This window comes from Phlebotomus papatasi, chromosome 2, assembly GCF_024763615.1.
Source record: "Phlebotomus papatasi isolate M1 chromosome 2, Ppap_2.1, whole genome shotgun sequence".
Lineage (NCBI taxonomy): Eukaryota > Metazoa > Arthropoda > Insecta > Diptera > Psychodidae > Phlebotomus > Phlebotomus papatasi.
In genome coordinates this window covers 42,087,563-42,108,236 of record NC_077223.1, presented here as the reverse complement: position 1 = coordinate 42,108,236, position 20,674 = coordinate 42,087,563, and the positions used below count along the sequence as shown (strand labels likewise).

Below are 20,674 nucleotides of genomic sequence, written 5' to 3'. Positions count from 1 at the left end.
AAATATGCCAATAAAAACATAAAGAAGAGCAAGAAAGTTTTTTAGACCAAAATTCCAAATCTGACTTACATGGAAAAGTAGTTCAACCATTATTGCGCTAAGTCGTCTCTCGACTAATCCCCTGGTCTGTCGAGGCCCTAGTGCTTGCAAACCTATTTGCTGCTTCTTTTCTTCTATCACTGTATCTTCGAAAATACTTCGAACCTGCTTCTGATATTTTTGTGGTCTATTGGTAGAAAGTTTATATATCAATTTTAGCAAAACAAAATCAGTTTTCGACCTTGTTATTTAAGCTCTCCCTTATGATAACTGTGCCACAGCCCATTAGGATCTAGCCAGATTCCCGTAACACACACGTTCTACTTCAATTACGATTGAGATCAGACGAACCTTTGGGTCTCTAAAGATCATAGGTACGGTAGTCAAGTCGCAGAATGGTATCATATTGTGCTTAGAAGTGGCTGAAGTTGGCATGGTTCGTACAGAGTGAACCTTCAAACAACGCAAATTTTCTCTTTGTTTACAAAGAGCTAGTTCGTCTTTTCTTAGCTATAAGATAGATAATTATTGAGCTCATGAGACGAGATGAGAAATGGTAAGTCAGCTCTTTGCAAACAAAGAGAAAATTCACATCGTTTGAAGGTTCACTCTGTGCGAACCATGCCTACATTCCCCTAAAGGATTTGAATTCATTTAATAACCATATCGAGATGTTGGTTACAATCAAATCGTATTATTTATTATCTTGTGTAATCCAAGCTGGAAGAATCTGTCAAGTTTATTGTGGGGTTTCCAGGGACAATTCTTCGAAATGTGGATGCTCCTTTTATGCTTCAGAGTTTTTTTTTGGAAAAAAGTGTCTTTTATTATGTTTTATCACATTTGAAAAAGTCTCCATCCAGATATTCAGTTCTTTTCATTTGAATTCACAATTACGGGAATTGAGCTAGGCATCACACCAAGGGGTAACTCATGAGCTATTGGAGTGGTTCAAGGGGCTCAAGGTCCCGGTTCCACGAAAAACATATGAGATTCCCGAGTTTATTGAAGAAAAGTTTGAGTTTTTCTGAATTTCCTGGAAAAATATGATTTGCCTGGATTTCTTGTGATTTCTCTATAAAGAAAAGATGTATAGGTTCCGTGAATTCATAATGGGTTCCCTGGGTTCCTCCGTGGGTTTCCTGGCCAAATTTGTTTGAGTTCCCCGAAATGATTTACCAAAAAAAAAGAGGAGCCAGAAAGATAACTGGCGATCTTACCAATTTTATTATTCTAAAAAATCTCTAATATTTGATTAGTAACGTTACTGGCTCTTTTAGTATATAATTAATGCCTTGTTTAGGAATAAGTTTACGTTCAAAGGAACGGGTTATTATTTTGAACAGGTTGCATATCGATCCTTGGAAATTACAAGAGGCCAACTCAATCTGAGCCATTTTCCAGGAGACATCATGAAAGATTCAACTTTGTATAAATAATTATCTCAATTAAGTATGTTAATAAAAACAATTTAATTCTCTTCTATTTGTATGAGAATTATTATAAACATCGAAACATACATATTTTTACCTTTCAAAATAAGTTGTTTTTATGAGTTAGCTCTTTGTCATTCTAAATGATGCGCAAATTTTCAAGAAATTAGAATGACACGGGATCAACTTGCTTGAGTTAGTCCCTTGTTTCACAAAAAATTGAACGATAAATATATTTTGTGCCCCTTAACTTCAAACAACACCGCGCAAGCAATCATAAAGAGTAAAATTTTGAAAAACTTTTCTAATAACGAATTTTATTGACTCATATCATCTGAAATTTTATTAAATTTTCTGTCGGAGTGCATTAAAACCTCAAAATCGCCAAAAAGTGAGTTGGCCCCTTGTAATTTCCAAGGAGTGATATATATAATCACCAATATCCTGACTTCGAAGTTTAATATTTTTAATACAAATTAATTTTTTTTGACATTTCCTTCTCAAGAGTATTATTTGAAATTTTATGAAGTAGTTTATCATATTTGCTTCCTCTAAAATAATTCTTAATACATTTAAAAATGTAAGAAATACAGATATTTCTTTTGAGAAATATATCAGACACCTTATATTAGAGAAAGTCTATTTTGAATGAAATATCGTACAACGAGCTTTAGTTCTTCCTTACTCTTCTAAGATTTTTTGCATGGCTTTCCATTTATAAAAGCGATGGTTTTTTATTTATGTGGACATTGTTCAACGATGTAACTGAATGGTTAAGTTTCTGGAATTTTGAGAAGCACAACAACCTAATCTATGGACTGCTGAGAACGTGTTCCCTTTACTGTTCGAACTTAAAGAAAGAGCAGTATAATAATCTTCATTTAGCTAATTACTGGTTTAGGGCTTAAACGGTAAAAAATTGGTTTCCGATCTTTGATGACCTTAATGACCTTCGATGATTTTGTGAGAGTTAAGTGAAATTATTAAAAATGCCGTCTAATTATATCTAATAATAAATTTTTATCGTCACCTGAAGTTAATATTATATGAGCATCAGAATCTAAATAATTCCGCAGATGAGAAGATTGATTTTTCCCAATAAATTTATATGGCGCCATATGTCGTAAGTGCAGGTGGGGGATTCAATGCTGATTCTTAAACCAACATCCTCCTCCTTATAAGCATCAAATTGTTAGGTCTGAAGTAAAGTGCAAAGTGCTAGTGTGGGCGTGAATTTGTGTCGCATGTCTCCTCTAACCATAAATTACATATGAAGTCTTCAACAGTTCCATTACTCTTCATCGCATTGAAAATCATCATAGAGGAAATTTTGTCTTCATTCCATAGCCTGTCTACCCCATGGACCTGTGTTGTTTCAAACTATGGATTTGAGTGAATCAGAAATGAAATGCAATTTACAGAAAAGCGTCTCATTCAATTTGTTCGATGAACGATTTCGAAACCCGGTGTGCTGTTGATATGATGGGGATTTGTGCTGAATTGTACTATCTTGGATATCAGTCCCCTGCCATCTCTTGCCACCAAACACAGTGGGGATGCAATGGCAGTTGCACTTGCAACTTTCAGATTGCAACATATTTTATTTAACCCAGAATGCTTCTTGGTTGGTGATTCAGTGGTACTTTCGATCTTGCAATCTATTTTCTTTCTCTCTCATAGTGTTCACAAATGCAATTCTCTATATCATTCTTCATTCATTGATACCTCTTCATGGATTTGAAGAAGTCGAGGGAATCAATTCGAAACATTTTCTCTATTTTACTGGCACCAAATTGGATAATATTTTATTCAGAATTATTAATATAAATTACAAAAATATCTAAAACTCTACAACAAAATACACTTTATTTTAATTAACAGTTTTTTGAAAACAAAATAAATTTTATTATTAATAATGGATACGGTAATAATACATTTCACACAAAAAATTTTATTTCCATTTTTTTCTGCAAATACTTCACCATCATTATCAAATACATCAATTAATAAAAATATCCAATGGTAGAATTTGAGGATGAGAAATATGAGTGGAAATATTGCAATAATGAAAATTATTGATACCGAGGAAAAAGCCCAGAGGATATATTTTAAAAAAAATCCCTGATTTTTTGTTATAATTTCCGCTGGAATTCATCATATCAACCCTTTTTGCAGTACCCATCTCTCTGGCGGAGGCAGTACAGGGATCAATGGCTCGATTGCCATGCAACATAACACCCCCAGTTCCGGATGACAAAATCACACTTGTTATTTGGTACAAGGATGGCTACGTGACTCCAATTTATAGGTGAGAGCGATGAATGAGAATTTTCAGAGATACAATCATCAGTCTTTCTTTTGCAGCTTCGACGCACGTGGATCACATTTGGATGGGGGATCACATTGGTCTGATGACACATCAATCGCTGGTCGGGGTATTTTTCAAGCAAAAACTAAACCTGCCATTTTAGCCTTACAATCCTCTAGGAGCTCAGACTCTGGCATCTACAGGTGTCGCGTTGACTTCCAGAAGAGCCCTACAAGAAACTCAAAAGTTAATCTAACAGTCATAAGTAAGTTGAATCTACCTTGATAAATTATTTCCAAAAATAAGCAATTATAATAAAAAGTTTTCAATGCAATAAGACCGATGTTAAGGGGTTATATCTAGTAGAACGCTAAAAATTAAAGTGTTTTATGATTTTTTTTTGCGACTTTGCTAATGAAATCAATCAATATGAAATTTACAGAGGTTGCACAGCCATTTTTTATACAAAATTAAATTTAAAAAATAACTTAATTTTGAATACAAAATGGCTGTGCAACAGTGTGAGAACTGGGTGATTATTTTAAGGTCAGTGAATCTTCCCGTGGATAGCAATCGAACTTATCAACGATTGTAATTGTTTTCATAATATGAATGAGTAAGCTAGGAGTGCACACAAGATATAAAGAAATAAGCACCTTTGAAGTAGGTCGGTTTTGAAATTAGGCTTTTTACTTTTTTTTGTAAATTATTTATGGACGATGCAGATGGCTCATACAACCTGAGAAAGAGTTTTCCACAGTTATCACTTTGGAGGTTGGCCACCAACCCAAAGACGGCGGTGGCCGCTATTACTCAGATAGGCTAGCTCAAAAGTAGTGCGTACGTTTCGAGAAAAAAACTTTTAAAGTTTTACAATGTGTTTTTACTCCAAGTTGCTTCAAAAATTCTTCATATTTGGGAAATGTCTTCTTCTGTTCATGATTTCAAGAATTTCGCAAGGTTTTCAAATTGGACAATTTTTCTTAAGTTTTCCGATTTACAACCGATTTAAATCCTATATGAAAATACCGTTGAATTATTCTTAATAACTTAAAGATCAAAGTGAAAAAAACCCCAGAGAGCGTGTTTTTCAACCGGATAATGACATATTTGGACTCATTGGAAAGGTCTTAAAATTCCTGTCAACCCTGAACCGATAATACGACTTTTACCTATTATCGATTAATAATTTTATAAATATACCATTTACTAATTTTTATCCAAGATTCAATTATATAACTCTAATTGGGCCACTTTTTAAGTGAATTAAAAATCGGTTCAAGACGCTTGTGAATCGATAAAGAACCGGTTATGAACCTATAAGTAAATTTTTGTCGGAAAATCAATTTTTAAAACTATTTTGAGGAAATATTTAGAGTAATTTAGGAATCGGTTCAAATCGGTTGAGAATCGGTAAACGGTAAATAATGCGAAAGTATTTTGAAGTACCAGTTTGAGGTACCAGTTCGAGCACTTCGCAAAGTTTCAGATGCTTTGACACTCCTTTCTTGAGCAATTAGTTTATTACCCATGAATCCTTATTAGTTTTTGAAGGTTAAACCGATTTATGAAGGTAAAACCGAGTAACTTTGAAATTTTGGAAAATCCCGAAAGTGTATAACGTAAAACTGTCTTTAATTCTGTGGCTCATTTAGTACCAAAGAAAGACCTGTAGGGGAATTCTGCAACAATATTACAATGTAATATGACAATTTTTTTGTATTATGAGAGATAAAAAAAAACATTGAAGGTCAAAAGCCCTTAGTAATTGATAAGAAATTGCATTTTTGAATAATTATCCCGAATTTTCCATATAAAGAAATTTAATTTTGTCGTATATAACATCAATGACATTGCAGTATTGTTACAGAATTCCCCTTCTGATTAGTCCAAGCTCAGTGCTACCTGAAATTCGGTTTAGACAACCTCTAAAATTCTAAGATGAGTTGCAAAATGTTCTTTTTTCTAAGATTTTAACTAAAAAAAAATGTTCACTTAAAATTTTATTAAAAAAAGGTGATTGAGTCTCTTATTGGTTGATTTTGAATTTTGAAAATTTATTTCTGAATCATTCATGGCATCAAAAATAAGGCTCATACTTTGAAAGATTCAACTTTTCATTTTTACTAGGGGTTTTTGGAGTTTTCACAATTGAAATAATGAAAATAAAGACAAATTTCGTTTGCAAATGCACTTGAAAGAACGAAATTTTTATTACTTCAACTGTATATCTTATTTTCCAGTTCTTGATTTGTTTTTGTTTTTTGCAAATTCGTGTTACTATATTGCCTCTTATCCGAAACAGTTTTTTTTTTTTTAAATATTTTTTTCAAAATAAACGTAATAATATGACAATGTGAAATTTCTATAACGAATATAAGTCCTAAAATCATTGTCATTACGGAAAAGAGAAATTTTCAAAATTTGATAGAAATTGCTTTTTTTTTGTTAAAAAAAACTATGAAAACTGACTAGCCATTTACTGATTTTCACAAAAATAGAAGGAAAACTAAAGAAATTAAATTTTATGAGCTTTAAAGTTGTCGTAGAACTCTTGTGAAGTGAAAAACAACAAAAAAATTAGTTTTTGTTATTCTAGCATTTTATAACAATTTAGTGGGGACTCTATAAATGAGCAGTAAAAAGTTAAAATCGAGCATTAACAAAAATAATGAAACAGTGATATTACCGTCCAAATTTTGGCAAAGACAAAAAAGGGCTTTTTATTCTATCTGCAACAATTTTAAATGTTAAATATATAAATTAGACATATTTTTGTAAATATTTAAGTTTTTTACTGACTATAATTAGAAATTTTACTGCACATTTTTATTTTCTACTGCCCACTTTGAATTTTTTACTGCTCGTTTATTTTTTGCCAATTTAGTGCTTCTATGTGATTCTTATTTCTTCGTACCGTAAATGCGGCTTCCTTGTTGTTCGTAAGCTCCTGTTTAATTATAATACTTAAGCCTTTAAGGACGAGTGGGACAGACATGTCCCAGAAACAAAAACTTTTTTTTTACTATTTAAGGACATATTAACTTTCTGTAGTAAAATAAAAAATAAAAAATAAATTCTTGAGACACCGTTATCCCACTCTTGCCGCACATGGTAGATCATATTAGTGAATACCATCCTTAGCCCTTTAACAACGAGACACTTTTTACGGCCTGATAATCAACAATAAAAATTAAACAGAGAAACATAATCAATTATAAGTCTTACATCTAACCTTGGAAAGTTCCACAGAGTCTGATTCCGTGTATTAGGTGAGATTCTTAACAATCTCACCTACTATAATCCTAACAAAATTTCATGTCGTCCGATCGACCTCAAATTTGGCCAAAATGTGTTTCGCCACTTCCTGATTCCGAATATATATGTGGCTAAGTTACGTTCCCGGCCGGCCGGCCGGCCGGCCGCTCTTTGGAGCTTAATAGCTCCTAAACTAAAAAAGATATCGACTTGCGGTTTTCGGCAAAGGTTATATATCGGATGAAAATTGCAACTTGGTGCATAGACCCCCCACCCCCCACCCCTCCTTCCGCCATTTTGAAGATCCCCCTTTTTTGTTTTCTCAATAGCTCCGCCCCTATGGCATTCAGCGGACTCAAATTTTAGTATGTTATAGCTAGGCCTTAGAGCTTTCCATCAATACCAAACTTAAGGTCCCCCGACCCCCCTGACCCGAGCTATAAGGGTCCAAAAAAATTTCTTAAAATGGCCATAACTCCGGTTCTAATTGTCAGAATTTAAAAAGTGAGGGCTTTTTGGAAAGCTCTCGTGAAATTCCACTTCCCTTTCTAACATCGTAAGTTCATAAAACCACCGCTAGGGGCGCTTTTTTTAAAAAAAAAATTTTAAATCTTAAAAGTTAAATAACTCAAAAATTCCATTGTGCATCGGGCTGAAAATTTAGTATGTTGTAGCCGTTGATTATACCTATCAAACAAAAAAAACCTTAAGTCGATCCATAACCCCTGACCCGAGCTATAAGGGGTCAAAGTTCGAACATTGACCGGCCTGTATCTCCGGTTCTAATTAACATAGCGACCTAAATTTTACCTTTTTGGTTTCGTCTTGATGAGCACTTTCAGATGGAAGTTCAAAAAGTCACCACAGGTGGCGCTGTGATAGCGTCAAAATTCATCGAAATTCAAAGTCACTTTTCTCAAAAACGGCATTGTGCAAGTTAATGAAATTTTAGTATGTTGTAGTCCAGTCTAGGACGTTTCCAAAATGGTGCGTATGTGCGCTGTGGTTTCAATAGAACCGGAGATATGAGGGGTCAAAGTTCACGAAATTCAAAAAATCATATCTCCGGTTCTATGTGACCGATTTTGATGAATGAGGGCTTAAACGAAAGATCTCACCAAATGCTACAACTTTCTAGAATATTTGAACTTCGTGGGACCAACACCAGGGGCGCCACAGTCGAAAAACCAATTTTAATATCACATAACCTCAATTATCTCGACTGTCGCTAAACCGATTTTGATGATTACTTCAACATAATTGTAGAGCACATTTGTCTCTACATTTCGTCCATACATCATTTTCCGCTCAGACTATGCTATCACTCCGATTTTGCCGTTTAAGTGTGAAAAAATTGATTTTTCCAATAATAACGCTTTGAAATCACTCAGATGCCTATTTGACTGCCTCTACTCCACCAAGACACTTAAAATAGGGTTTTAAATGGAAAGTCCCGCAAAATACAACAATTCTTTGATTTAGTTGAAGTTCAACAAATGAACACTTGGGGCACTCTGGATGAAAAAACGAGTTAAGAAACAAAAAACCTCGCTTATCTTGGCTTCTGAGTAGTCGATGAGTTCAAGTTCTACGGCAAAATTATAGAGAACATTCTGGTCTACATTTGACCCATATAACACTTTTCTGTCAGTTCATCCAAATCCTTGACATTTTGGTTCAAATACAAAACTTGTATAATTTCACGAATTTGATTCAAGATAACTGAATGGCGTCTCCCAACTTCAGCTCTAAATCGAATTTGCATGCACTCCGAGTTAGCTCACGTTAAGAATCTCACCTACATAAGCCGGTTAGGATTATCTGTCCCTTTTGTGCTTCTATGAACGATAGGGACAAAAATAGCCCAAAAATTTAAGTAATTTTTCTGACAATACCAATGAATAATATTTTTCGCTTTAATGAAAAATATTACGTATGAGTATTGTAGTTTTTATTGCTAAAAGGATTTTGCTTGAAAAAAATTGGAAGTATAAAAAATAAATAAAATAAATTGAATTTGAGAACTCAAAAATTCGCCATCTTTTAGCTTAAATATTTACTACATAGCAAATAGCTAGAGACTTACAAAAAATATTCAAGATTCCTTTAACCTTCTACTTTACAATTATGTACAGACATCAGAAAAAAAAACGTTAGGTAGTCAGGAAAATTTATTTTCTTTATGGGACACCGGTGTTCCAATCGTCCTTAAAGGGTTAAGTGCAAATATTAAAGATAAACTTAAGATGAGGAGGGCAGTTACCACCTAATGCCAAAGTCAACTATATTTAGGGGAAGTGAGGGATGGTTCGCACGCTTTTTGGAAGTCAATATTCAAGATTTTTTTCTGGCTGAACGGTAAAATGGACAATCAATTGCGCTATACCACAAGAATCTCTGGTCTTTTAAGTTTCTATGCGTGCCTGATTCACTGCCGTAAAATCTGTTTTTTTTTCCTGGACAGGAAAATGAAAAAAAAGTATGATGATTTGTGCGAACCTTGCCTGTGGAGGTAAGATTCGCACGATGGGTTGTTAAGGTTCGTCATTGCATTTTTTCCTGGAATAACTCTTGCTCACAATTAAAAATTATTTACCGATTATTAGATTCAAGTTCCACGAATCCACGGAAACCATTATTTCACTAAAAGAAGGTATCTAAAACAGTTTTCTTCTAATTTTTCAGAAGCACTGTTTTTCTTGCAAATTTATGTCGAAAAATCGACTGAAATGTGAAAATTTGAAATGTGACAACCCTAAAAATTTATCAGCTGTCTTTTCTTCATTTTCCTTTTCCTTTGTTTTCCTCTTTGAGGTTATGTTGTGATTTTAAGCTGCTGGAGTTACCTGATGAGTTGGCGAACCCTAACACTTTCAGTGGTTGAACCAATACGCAGTGTAGTATTTAGGATTTTTTCGCCACTCGGAAAATAATTTTCCTCCGACGCAAAAAATATTACGTAAATATCAACCCAGATTAACCCTTCATCTATTGGTGTAAGTGATTATTTCTGAAAATCAATTTAACTGTGAGAAATCATACGAAATTTGAGTCATCAAAATTTCCCATTTTAGGCTATTTTTGCATTTATGATTCTAGAACCTGGGAAAGAAGGGCTAGGTTGCCTATTTTTGCAGTGAAGATGAGGTTTATGATTATCTATCTAATGCCTAAGAAGTGAGGAACTAGCACTTTTCAAACAAAGAGTAAACTCGGATTGTTCGAAGGCTCGAGCGTGCGAAGCATCCCTCACTTCCCCTACAATTTCAGAAAGAGAAAGCAAAATAGTATCAATTTTGCTCTCTAGGGATATTAAACAGACACACGTTATGTCTCACTCACAGTAGGACTATGGTTTATCGAAGGCCAGCATCGTGTGAGGCCTATACACACACGCACAAATTTTTTCTCCTGAGTTATACGGAAAATTTTAAATAATGCATTACTGATCTATTACAAAATTAGACTAACAAATTTAGCAATTTTCTCAATATTCCTGAAGTGGTCTTCAGACTAGAGCTTTAGCCCAGTTCTCGAATTTCATGTCTTTTTGAGAACCTGAAAGGTCACTCATCTTTAATAATCATATCCTAAGTTAATTGTTCCCAGAAAATCGTGATAAGAAATTAAAGAAGTTAAGCCATATGGCTAAGCCTTAGGTCTGAAGCTCGATCGTCGAAAAATCATCGTGTTTTTTTGTATACAAATAAATTAAATCCCTTGTTGCATTATTTAAAGAAATCGATTAGCATTTAAGTCAAATCCTATCCTGTTAGAAGACTTTTCGTTTTAAGACTTCAACTCATTGAACCTTAAACAAATGCACATGAAATCACTAAAAGCTTCTCAGTTCCAGTTGATTGGTACAAAATCGATAAAGAAATCTCATGTTCGCTAAAATTTTCGCAAGCGTTGCAAGTAAAAGTTGGTGAATAGCGTAAGAATAAGGAAGTCTTGGAAGGCAAGTGGGCAATGTGAAAGAAGTTGTGTGTGTTTGACTCTCGTTAGCAACTTTTAGTTTTATATCATACCTAATATGTCACGGTTGAGTAACAAAAAGTCCACGTTCCATAATTAATCTGAGATGAGTTGGCGAAAGAAGGTTGGGGTGGACTCCATTGCGAACGGAAACTTGGTGGTGAAAAGTTTTTACTCGCAATTGAGATCTCGCTTGTTTACTTTAATTAAGCTCAGTAAAGAAAAACTTTTGTACACTAAACTTGTTCATTTTTTTCCCATGGAGCTTTCCAATCTCAACATTTCCGTAAAGAGAGACTTTTTGGTCTTGGGAATTTTAAAGCGACGATACATTAACATATTCATTGATAACAAATGCTTAAACGATTTCCGCGAAAGTATAGTGGATTCTTATCAGTTGTTCAGCCATCGAACGTGTCGAGAAGTTGATGCTGTGAAGAAAATTTTCCACATTTTCTCATGGAAAATTTAATTAGTGCCAAGGCGCAACGGAGGAAGGGAATTTAATGACTGTGAAAGTGTGGAAAATGAAGAAGAGAAAAGCCACAATATTGATATTGATTTATAAAACTTTTCCTTCACAATTTCAATTAGAATTAAAATTCTAATGTTTGAAAAGTCAATTTTCTTTTAATTTTACAGTTATTCTTTTAAAATAATTAGATTATCAATTTCCCACTAAAGTTTCCAGAATGCAGTTGCAATAAATTGACTTTCATCTGAGCGGAGTTATTAGTTATATTAATTTCCATTATTGATTTTAAAATATGAAATATTCTTTATTGGATTTGGTCTCATGCACCAGATACTAAGCCTACAATATACTAGGTTATTTTAATAACTAATGAATATTTATTGAATATAAAATATTGTTTTCATTAATATTTGCTTAGGCAATGTAAACAAAAATTTATTGAAAATTAATGCAACGTAGCTTAATTTTGTGACGGATAATTGCTGTTTAGGTGTGATTTTTACATAATCACACGTATTGTAATCACCATTTTTGTTGACTTTACCAGGTCTGTCTGATAGTCACAGAGATATGCTTGGGGCATCCCTGATTCCAAAAAATGAGTGCTGCTATTTCAGGAAATTTTCGCCTTTTGACATATTATTTTGAAAAATGTGTAAAAACATAGTTTTAGCAGATTATCTCAAAATCGAATTAAGCCTTTTCGATAATGTTTTTGTGCATTTATTAATCAATATTTCCAATTTTCAAGCGAAATTTCGCACATCTCAAGGAGAAAGGGGGCTCAAATGAGATGGAAGTGTTTTACTTCAATCTTTCCCAGTTTCCGTGAAAATCGTTATTAAAATTTTTCAGATTCTCATGTGCATTTTTCATACATTTTTTAGCACTAGGTTGTCCCCAACGGTTAAACCTCCCATTGGTATTCGAATTCACATCATAGCCTAGCGAGCATCAAATGCAAACCGATTTCAGTTCAGTCGTAAAGATTTGTATTTTCAGCTGAATTCTGCCAACCTTTAAGGACGATTGGGACACCGGTCTCCTATAAAGAAAATAATTTTTCCTGACTACCTAAAGTTATTTTTTTCCTATGTTTGTACGTAATTGCAAAATAGAAAGTTAAAGGAATCTAAGATATTTTATGCAAGTCTCCAGTTATTAGGTGAGATTCTTAACAATCTCACCTACTATAATCCTAACAAAATTTCATGTCGTCCGATCGAGCTCAAACTTGGCCAAAACGTGTTTCAGCACTTCCTGATCACGAATATATATGTGGCTAATTTACGTTCCCGGCCGGCCGGCCGGCCGCTCTTTGGAGCTTAATAGCTCCTAAACTAAAAAAGATATCGACTTGCGGTTTTCGGCAAAGGTTATATATCGGGTGAAAATTGCAACTTGGTGCATTGACCCCCCACCCCCCACCCCTCCTTCCGCCATTTTGAAGACCCCCCTTTTTTTGTTTTCTCAATAGCTCCGCCCCTATGGCATCGAGCGGGCTCAAATTTTAGTATCCCGTCAAATCATTGCTCTACCTGCCGATTTTACTCGGAGGTTTTCTGAATTTTAACGGTATATTCTAGTACATTCAGAGAAAATCTGCAGATTCTCGGCAGAATTTCTCCCTAGAAAATCTGCATAACCTCCATTACTTCACAAAAATATTGTTGATTTATGAAGAAACTGTAGAAGTTATAAAGAAAATTGTATGCTCTGCTTAACAAGCATTACCGAGTACACATTTTAGATAAGTAAAAAAACTGCGAGCAAAAATACTAATTTCTTAAAAATCACCAATCGAATGATACAAAAACACGAAATTTTGGTCGACACTCTGTTTAAAGTTTTCACTTCACTTTTCTCTACTTGTAACACGGCGTCGCAGAATTCTTTATTTTATATAAACACCGTGATATCACTAAGAATAACTCTATAGAATTTTGCAAACTTCAGTGAAAAATTTTTCCATCTCTTCTGACACATCTTGTCTGGAAAGTCTGGAATGTAGAAAAAATCTACAGAATATCTACAGAAATTCATCAGAGATTCGTCATAAATCTGCCGAAATATTCTGACGAATTTTGTCCCAAGCCCAAATAAAATTCGTAAGAATATCTACAGAATTTATCTGCAGATATTCTGTAGAGGTGTAGATTTTCTCTACAGAAATCTTAAAGATATCTGCAGATATTATTTGACGGGATGTTATAGCTGGGCCTTAGAGCTTTCCATCAATACCAAACTTAAGGTCCCCCGACCCCCCTGACCCGAACTATAAGGGTCCAAAAAAAATTTCTTAAAATGGCCATAACTCCGGTTCTAATTGTCAGAATTTAAAAAGTGAGGGCTTTTTGGAAAGCTCTCGTGAAATGCCACTTCTCCTTCTAACATCGCAAGTTCATAAAACCACCGCTAGGGGCGCTATTATTAAAAAGAAAATTTTTAAATCTTATAAGTTAAATAACTCAAAAATTCCATTGTGCATCGGGCTGAAATTTTAGTATGTTGTAGCCGTTGATTATACCTATCAAACAAAAAAAAACCTTAAGTCGATCCATAACCCCTGACCCGAGCTATAAGGGGTCAAAGTTCGAACATTGACCGGTCTCTATCTCCGGTTCTAATTAACATATCGACCTAAATTTTACCTTTTTGGTTTCGTCTCGATGAGCACTTTCAGATGGAAGTTCAAAAAGTCACCACAGGTGGCGCTGTGATAGCGTCAAAATTCATCGAAATTCAAAGTCACTTTTCTCAAAAATGGCATTGTGCAAGTTAATGAAATTTTAGTATGTTGTAGTCCAGTCTAGGACGTTTCCAAAATGGTGCGTATGCGCGCTGTGGTTTCAACAGAACCGGAGATATGAGGGGTCAAAGTTCACGAAATTCAAAAAATCATATCTCCGGTTCTATGTGACCGATTTTGATGAATGAGGGCTTAAACGAAAGATCTCACCAAATGCTACAACTTTCTAGAACATTTGAACTTTGTGGGACTAACACCAGGGGCGCCACAGTCGAAAAACCAATTTCAATATCACATAACCTCAATTATCTCGACTGTCGCTAAACCGATTTTGATGATTACTTCAACATAATTGTAGAGCACATTTGTCTCTACATTTCGTCCATACATCATTTTCCACTCAGACTACGCTATCACTTCGATTTTGCCGTTTAAGTGTGAAAAAATTGATTTTTTCACACTTTCACACAAATTTTTCAAATTTGACTGCCTCTACTCCACCAAGACACTTAAAATAGGGTTTTAAATGGAAAGTCCCGCAAAATACAACAATTCTTTGATATAGTTAAAGTTCAACAAATGACTACTTGGGGAACTCTGGATGAAAAAACAAGTTAAGAAACAAAAAACCTCGTTTATCTTGGCTTCTGAGTAATCGATGAGATCATGTTATATGGGAAAATTATAGAGAACATTCTGGTCTACATTTCACCCATATAACACTTTTCTGTCAGTTCATCCAAATCCTTGATATTTTGGTTTAAATACAAAATTTGTATAATTTCACGAATTTGATTCAAGATAACTGAATGGCGTCTCCCTACTTCAGCATCAAATCGAATTTGCATGCACTCCGAGTTAGCTCACGTTAAGAATCTCACCTACATAAGCCGGTTAGGATTATCTGTCCCTTTAGTATTTGATGTCAGTTGAATATACTCTGAGAAATCTTGCCCACCGAAAACTAAGTAATTTTTCAAGAACTGTCTCAAAAATCAAATTTTCAAATTTTGAAATGAAAATTTTAGAAATTATGGTTAAAATGTTATACATTTATATGCTCAAGAACTCGAAATAAACTTTTGTTTATTACATATGTTGAAAAAAGATGTCAAGAAAATATGCTGCTTTTTCATAGTATATGCGCGACACACGTAACCCCTTAAGAAACTGCACTGATAGAAATCCGAAAAAGTTAAAATAACATTCCGTAAATGTTTATTTTACCCTGCAGTATTGATCCGAAATCGGTGTAAATATTATGCGTTTTAGGTATATTAGGGGTCAGTGTAACCCTTTTTTATGTTAATTTTACCCTTAAAAAGGTGTAAAATTAACATTAAAAAATGTTGATATATTTTTACACCTAAAAGGTGTTAAAGTTATGAGGAAATAAAGTTAATCGCACCCCCGTTTTTTCTCAGTCAGTGTGAGTTTAAAAAATTTGGGTACGATGAGTCACATTTATTGAGAAGATTGAGAAATAAAGAAAAAACTTAGTCATTACGTAGCCTGGGATCGTACGAAGCATGGGCACTTTTCCCTAATAGTCATAAAATCAAGACAATATTTCAACAAGTTAAAAATATTAAACAGATTTTTCTTTAAAGTACAAAAATTAAATAAAATAACAGATAAATTTTAATAAAACATACTCATAATTAATTTCTTCGCAGAAATAATTGTAATGCAAAATAGAGAGAAGAAATATTTCATAAATGATTAACTCACTTTCTGAAACATTCTCATAAAAATTCAACCAAACGAATAAAACTTTCACTCAGGCACTTTTTATACAATTTTGAAGCTTGAGAATGCAAGAAAATGTCAACTGTTTTGAAGAAAAATTGCATAATTCATAATCTTGTCTGCAGCAAAAGACTAAAAAAAAGTTTTCAAACTCTTCTCGCAGTTCCACCGGAGAATGTGTTAATTTTGGATGAAAAAGGCCATCACATTCCACACTATATCCTCGGACCGTACAACGAGGGAGCTTCCGTGGATCTTACCTGTGTTTCAACTGGAGGTGAGTATATATGATAGTGCTTTAACGTACATTGACGACAAAATTTTAATTAAAGGCTTCGCTCTTTTGCTCTCTTTGACCCTAACTCCGCCCCCGCGAGGTCAAATGAATTTTTCAATGAAATCTCACACCACCCCACCCCCCCTAAGTTTCAAATTTACCCATTCAGACTTTTGCTGTCTGAAACGTTTTCTTTTTAGTAGGTAAATTAGTTCAGGATTTTTTTCTCCAAAGTTTCGCGCAAATCCCTCTGATGTTTTCACAGCGAATAGACAAAAAGGAAATCTAGAAAAAAGGTTATTGAAATTGAAGTAATTTGCATATTTAACATATTGGATGCTCTCCAATCGAAACATTTTAATTAACACAGACTGTATACATATCATCTTCAATTCCGATAGCACTTCCCGCGAAATATATCAAACAATTTTCAATTTACGAAAAATATGCTTAATACAAAATAATCCTTAAAAAAAAGTCTTGTTCTAAAAACCTAAGATACTGGTAGGCCTTTTAAAAATATTGTGAAATGCCTCTTTTTTGATCAAATTTGCGTTTCATAGAAAGAATCACCTACTTTACCACTTCATTGAGAAAGAAAAACCAATTAAACAACTGACAAAGCTTTCTTTGAAATCTATTCACATTTAATAAATATGCTGTGAGTATTGAAGTAGTTGAGGCTGGGGTAGTTTCAAGCTAGCATTAATTTCGAAAATATATAGTTTTTGGACAATGAATAATTTTCTTCATGCTAAGTATATATTTTCAGACAGTCAGCACTCGACGAATACTAAAAGTATTGACTTATTTTAAATATAATGCATAAATATTTATTAATAAAATCATTTTCGATAAAAAGTTTAGCTGCGTTATATTGCCCACCTTCCCGTGACAACTGTTATATACTTTTGTTGCAAAACGGATAAAGGCATATATGTATGTCAGCAATTCAGAAAATTATATTTATGATCTTAAGGGATAAAAAGAATTTCCTAAGAAATAAATTGCCGTTGATGTAATAGTGAGATTATTCGGAGAGAATCTCCGTCCGGATGCGGCAACACAACTGGTGGAGTTTTCAACCCAGATTCAAAAACTTAACTCTTCTACCAGAGCTTTCGACACGGTCCGTGTCTTCCTCAGTTGACGCCGGATGATCGAAGGTTGTGTGTTGTGCCCATTCAAGATTCCTTGTGAAAACACTGAAAGCCTCCCACCAAACACAAAAATACCCAAACCCAACGAAACCCAAAGATCACTGACACACTCGGCCACTGACGAAGACGCGGAACGTGTCGAAAGCTCTGGTAGAAGAGTTGAGTTTTTGATCCTGGATTGAAAACTCCACCAGTTGTGTTACCGCATCCGGACGGAGATTCTCTCCGAATAATCCCACTGATAAAAAAAATGTTTTTATAAGTTTTTAAGCCAAATGTATCATTCAGTTCATTATTGCTAATTAACTGTATTATTCAAGCTAACTCAGTCCGCCTTATTTTAGTTGGGTTAGATAACACAATGGCATTATTTCCAAAAAATATTTTATTATCGAAAAATTTTAATATCGAAAGTCAAGCAAATCTGAAACTGTCCAGCCTTTTAATGATGTGGACATATTATTTAGGAATTGCTTTTACTGTGTTGGCGCAATCAAGGTTAAGTGGTAAGGTACTCTCTCTATCTGGTCTCGCTCAAAATTCCGAAAGCCAAAATCCCGAATTCTTAAAAGTCACCAGAAACTTTTCCTGCATTAAAGTTGTTTGGATTGCATCCAGTGAGCTTCACTGAACTTGATTCTACGGGGCATGGGACTGACAACCTTAATCATGTATAAAAATAATGATAATGCGTGTTCTAAACTCCTCTTCCGGGAAGACCTAAGTCCTCTGTGGAACGTTGTGCCACCATATTATTATGATAAGCAAGAAAAAATATTTATTTTTAATTTACTTAAAATGATAATAATTGACCTATTATCATTTTTTGAGATATGAGTAGTCTATACTACCAAACCCAAATCAAAACTAACACTTTTATGAAAATCTTGTAAACATCACTTAGCTCACAAACAAGCGTTTCAAATTATGAAAAATTTTCAGTTTCAGCTATTGATGATAAAACCGAATTTTGAAAGCACAAAATTCTCTAATTTAATTTTGTAATAATCGAAAAATTGAAGAAAAAAAAATCCTCGAAGTGCCTTAGGGTAAGTGCTCATAATTTTGGACAGTTTCTAAATTTGGACACTTTGAGGATAACATTGGACACTAAAAATAAATTGATTAAAATGATGGATTTTTATTCCAATATTTGATGAATAATGAATTCTATCTAAATATTTGTTCTTTTTGGAAGATTTTAACACTAAATACGTTAAAATTTGAATATGATTTGAGTTGAAATTGCTTTGTTGAAAATTCAGTGTGAGCAATTGCTTACGAGAAATATGATAGAACTTCGTGGCTTACTTCAGTCTTATTTAGTTTTGGTGAAGTACTAACAAAGTTTGTTCGCTGTTTTTGAGTGATATTATTGAATATTCATTGAATATTGTGTTGATTCACGTTACTGATGATTTGTACATTTGACCTGAAGTGAGATTTGCCTTGTGAATTATATTTTTCGTGTGAAAAATGGGAAATTTTTTAAGACATTCACCAGTGAGGTGATGATTCTTATTTTAGACAGGTGTTTTTCTCACGAAATTTCGTGAAGTTTTAGCTTTTGTGATGACTAGGTTGGACAAATGCCTGGAGAAACAAAGGAGCATCATCTCTACGAAAGAGATGTAGCGAGAAATGCCTTGAAAGGCACCCGGAAAGGTCAGGGAATGAGCGAATCTGCACGTACTTGGAGTATCGAAGTCAACTCACTTTAATGAATGATATGGAAAGTTTCCGGGCTTCTGTGACATTCTACGTTTCCCTTACATGAACAGTAAGAGGACTTGGTAAGATTGGTTCATGAAATGAAGAACAATGGGTATCCTATTGAGGCGGATTAGCTGTCCAAATTTACAGCCAAGTTGGACAAATTAATAAACAAGTTGTCCAAAATAAGAGCCAAAGTCACCTCTACTTATCAATTCATTTTTAAACGTATTAAAACTAATTTTAATAAAAATAAGACGATAAATAGCTTGCTAAGTTTCTAAACAACCCTTCCGAAAAGAGAGTAACAAGAAATGTCAATTAGTATAGAAAATATCGCACTTCAAACTTGGAACTTCGATGCTTATAAGCAGACTGTCCAAAATTATAAGCACTTACCCTATATGCTTATAGAATTACTTATTGCCTTAAGTGATTTTTACAAGAAAAGAGCCGCTCTTATAAGAGCTTGTCGGACTTGAATAGACATGGACATTTAAATCCAAAATTCTTCTTATAAGCCTCTTTGAAGTCGAATAAAAGCATATTACAGTTAATTCTCGCATCCTATTGTGTCTATTCTGGAAGATCTTTAAGAAGATTAAAACTATAGAACGAATTTAAAACTATATAGACTGCAAACCATAACACCACAAACTTTTCATCTATTTAATTTTCCTGCCACCAGAAATGATGCCTCGCTTCATCATCATTTTTATACTCTTCACCTTTTATTTAAAGGTCGCCCAGTACCGACTTTGGTCTGGCTGCAGGAAAACAGCGTCTTAGACGATTCCTTCACAGTCACAGAGAAACGAGTGAAGAATGTGCTGCATCTGGAAAAATTGCAGAGACATCATTTGCACACTGTTCTGACTTGTCAGGCGTCCAACAACAATGTCACGACACCAATTTCCAGTGCGATCACACTTGATATGAATTGTGAGTACACTATAAGTTAAGAGACACCTCGAAAAAGAGAAGATCTTCCTGCATCAGACAACTCCCTTGTTGACAAGCATCTTGCAGGAGACACTGTATTTTGAGATTTTCTCAGTGTAATTAATTCCATCATCTCACTGCTCATTCTCACTTTCCCAAGCGCTTTTACTTAACATCCATGCCAAGATGTCTTGGCAATATTCTTTACTTTCGGGTTAGTTAATGAAAAAATGTGGCATGACTAAAATGTAGGTATCACCATAAACTGGAATATTTGTATATCACAAACAAGTAGATTCAAAAACAGGTCTTATGGAAAATGCTTTGATAAAGTTTAAAACTATCCTGAAATTCAATGGATAATTTTATAAACTTTATTAATTATAAATATTTAATTAATTCTATAAGCGCTATAGTATGATTTATAATTTGAACTCACTCAAAATGAAAAAAATCATAAGTAAGATAAAATACATTTATTTAATTTTTATAAGCCGAAATATTATATAATAAACAGCGAAATTTTAAAATTATCACAAATAATTTAAATTAGGTCAGTAATAAAAATAAATTGTAAAGCAGAATGGTTTTTG

At 33.9% G+C, this 20,674-nt stretch overlaps 1 protein-coding gene across 3 annotated transcripts in view; it reads left to right on the top strand.

Annotated features, from left to right (window-relative positions):
* The window catches only part of LOC129801143 (nephrin-like), a 127,941-nt gene that overhangs the window by 62,889 nt on the left and 44,378 nt on the right, over positions 1–20,674 (top strand). For 2 of the 3 annotated variants that reach the window (XM_055845909.1, XM_055845911.1), the window contains exons 4-5: positions 16,153–16,266; positions 19,881–20,081. In XM_055845909.1, coding sequence (XP_055701884.1) covers positions 16,153–16,266; positions 19,881–20,081 — 315 coding nt within the window. Of the gene's footprint in view, positions 1–3,652; positions 3,781–3,836; positions 4,046–16,152; positions 16,267–19,880; positions 20,082–20,674 lie in introns of those variants that run through there. The other variant, XM_055845910.1, reaches the window with a different exon arrangement.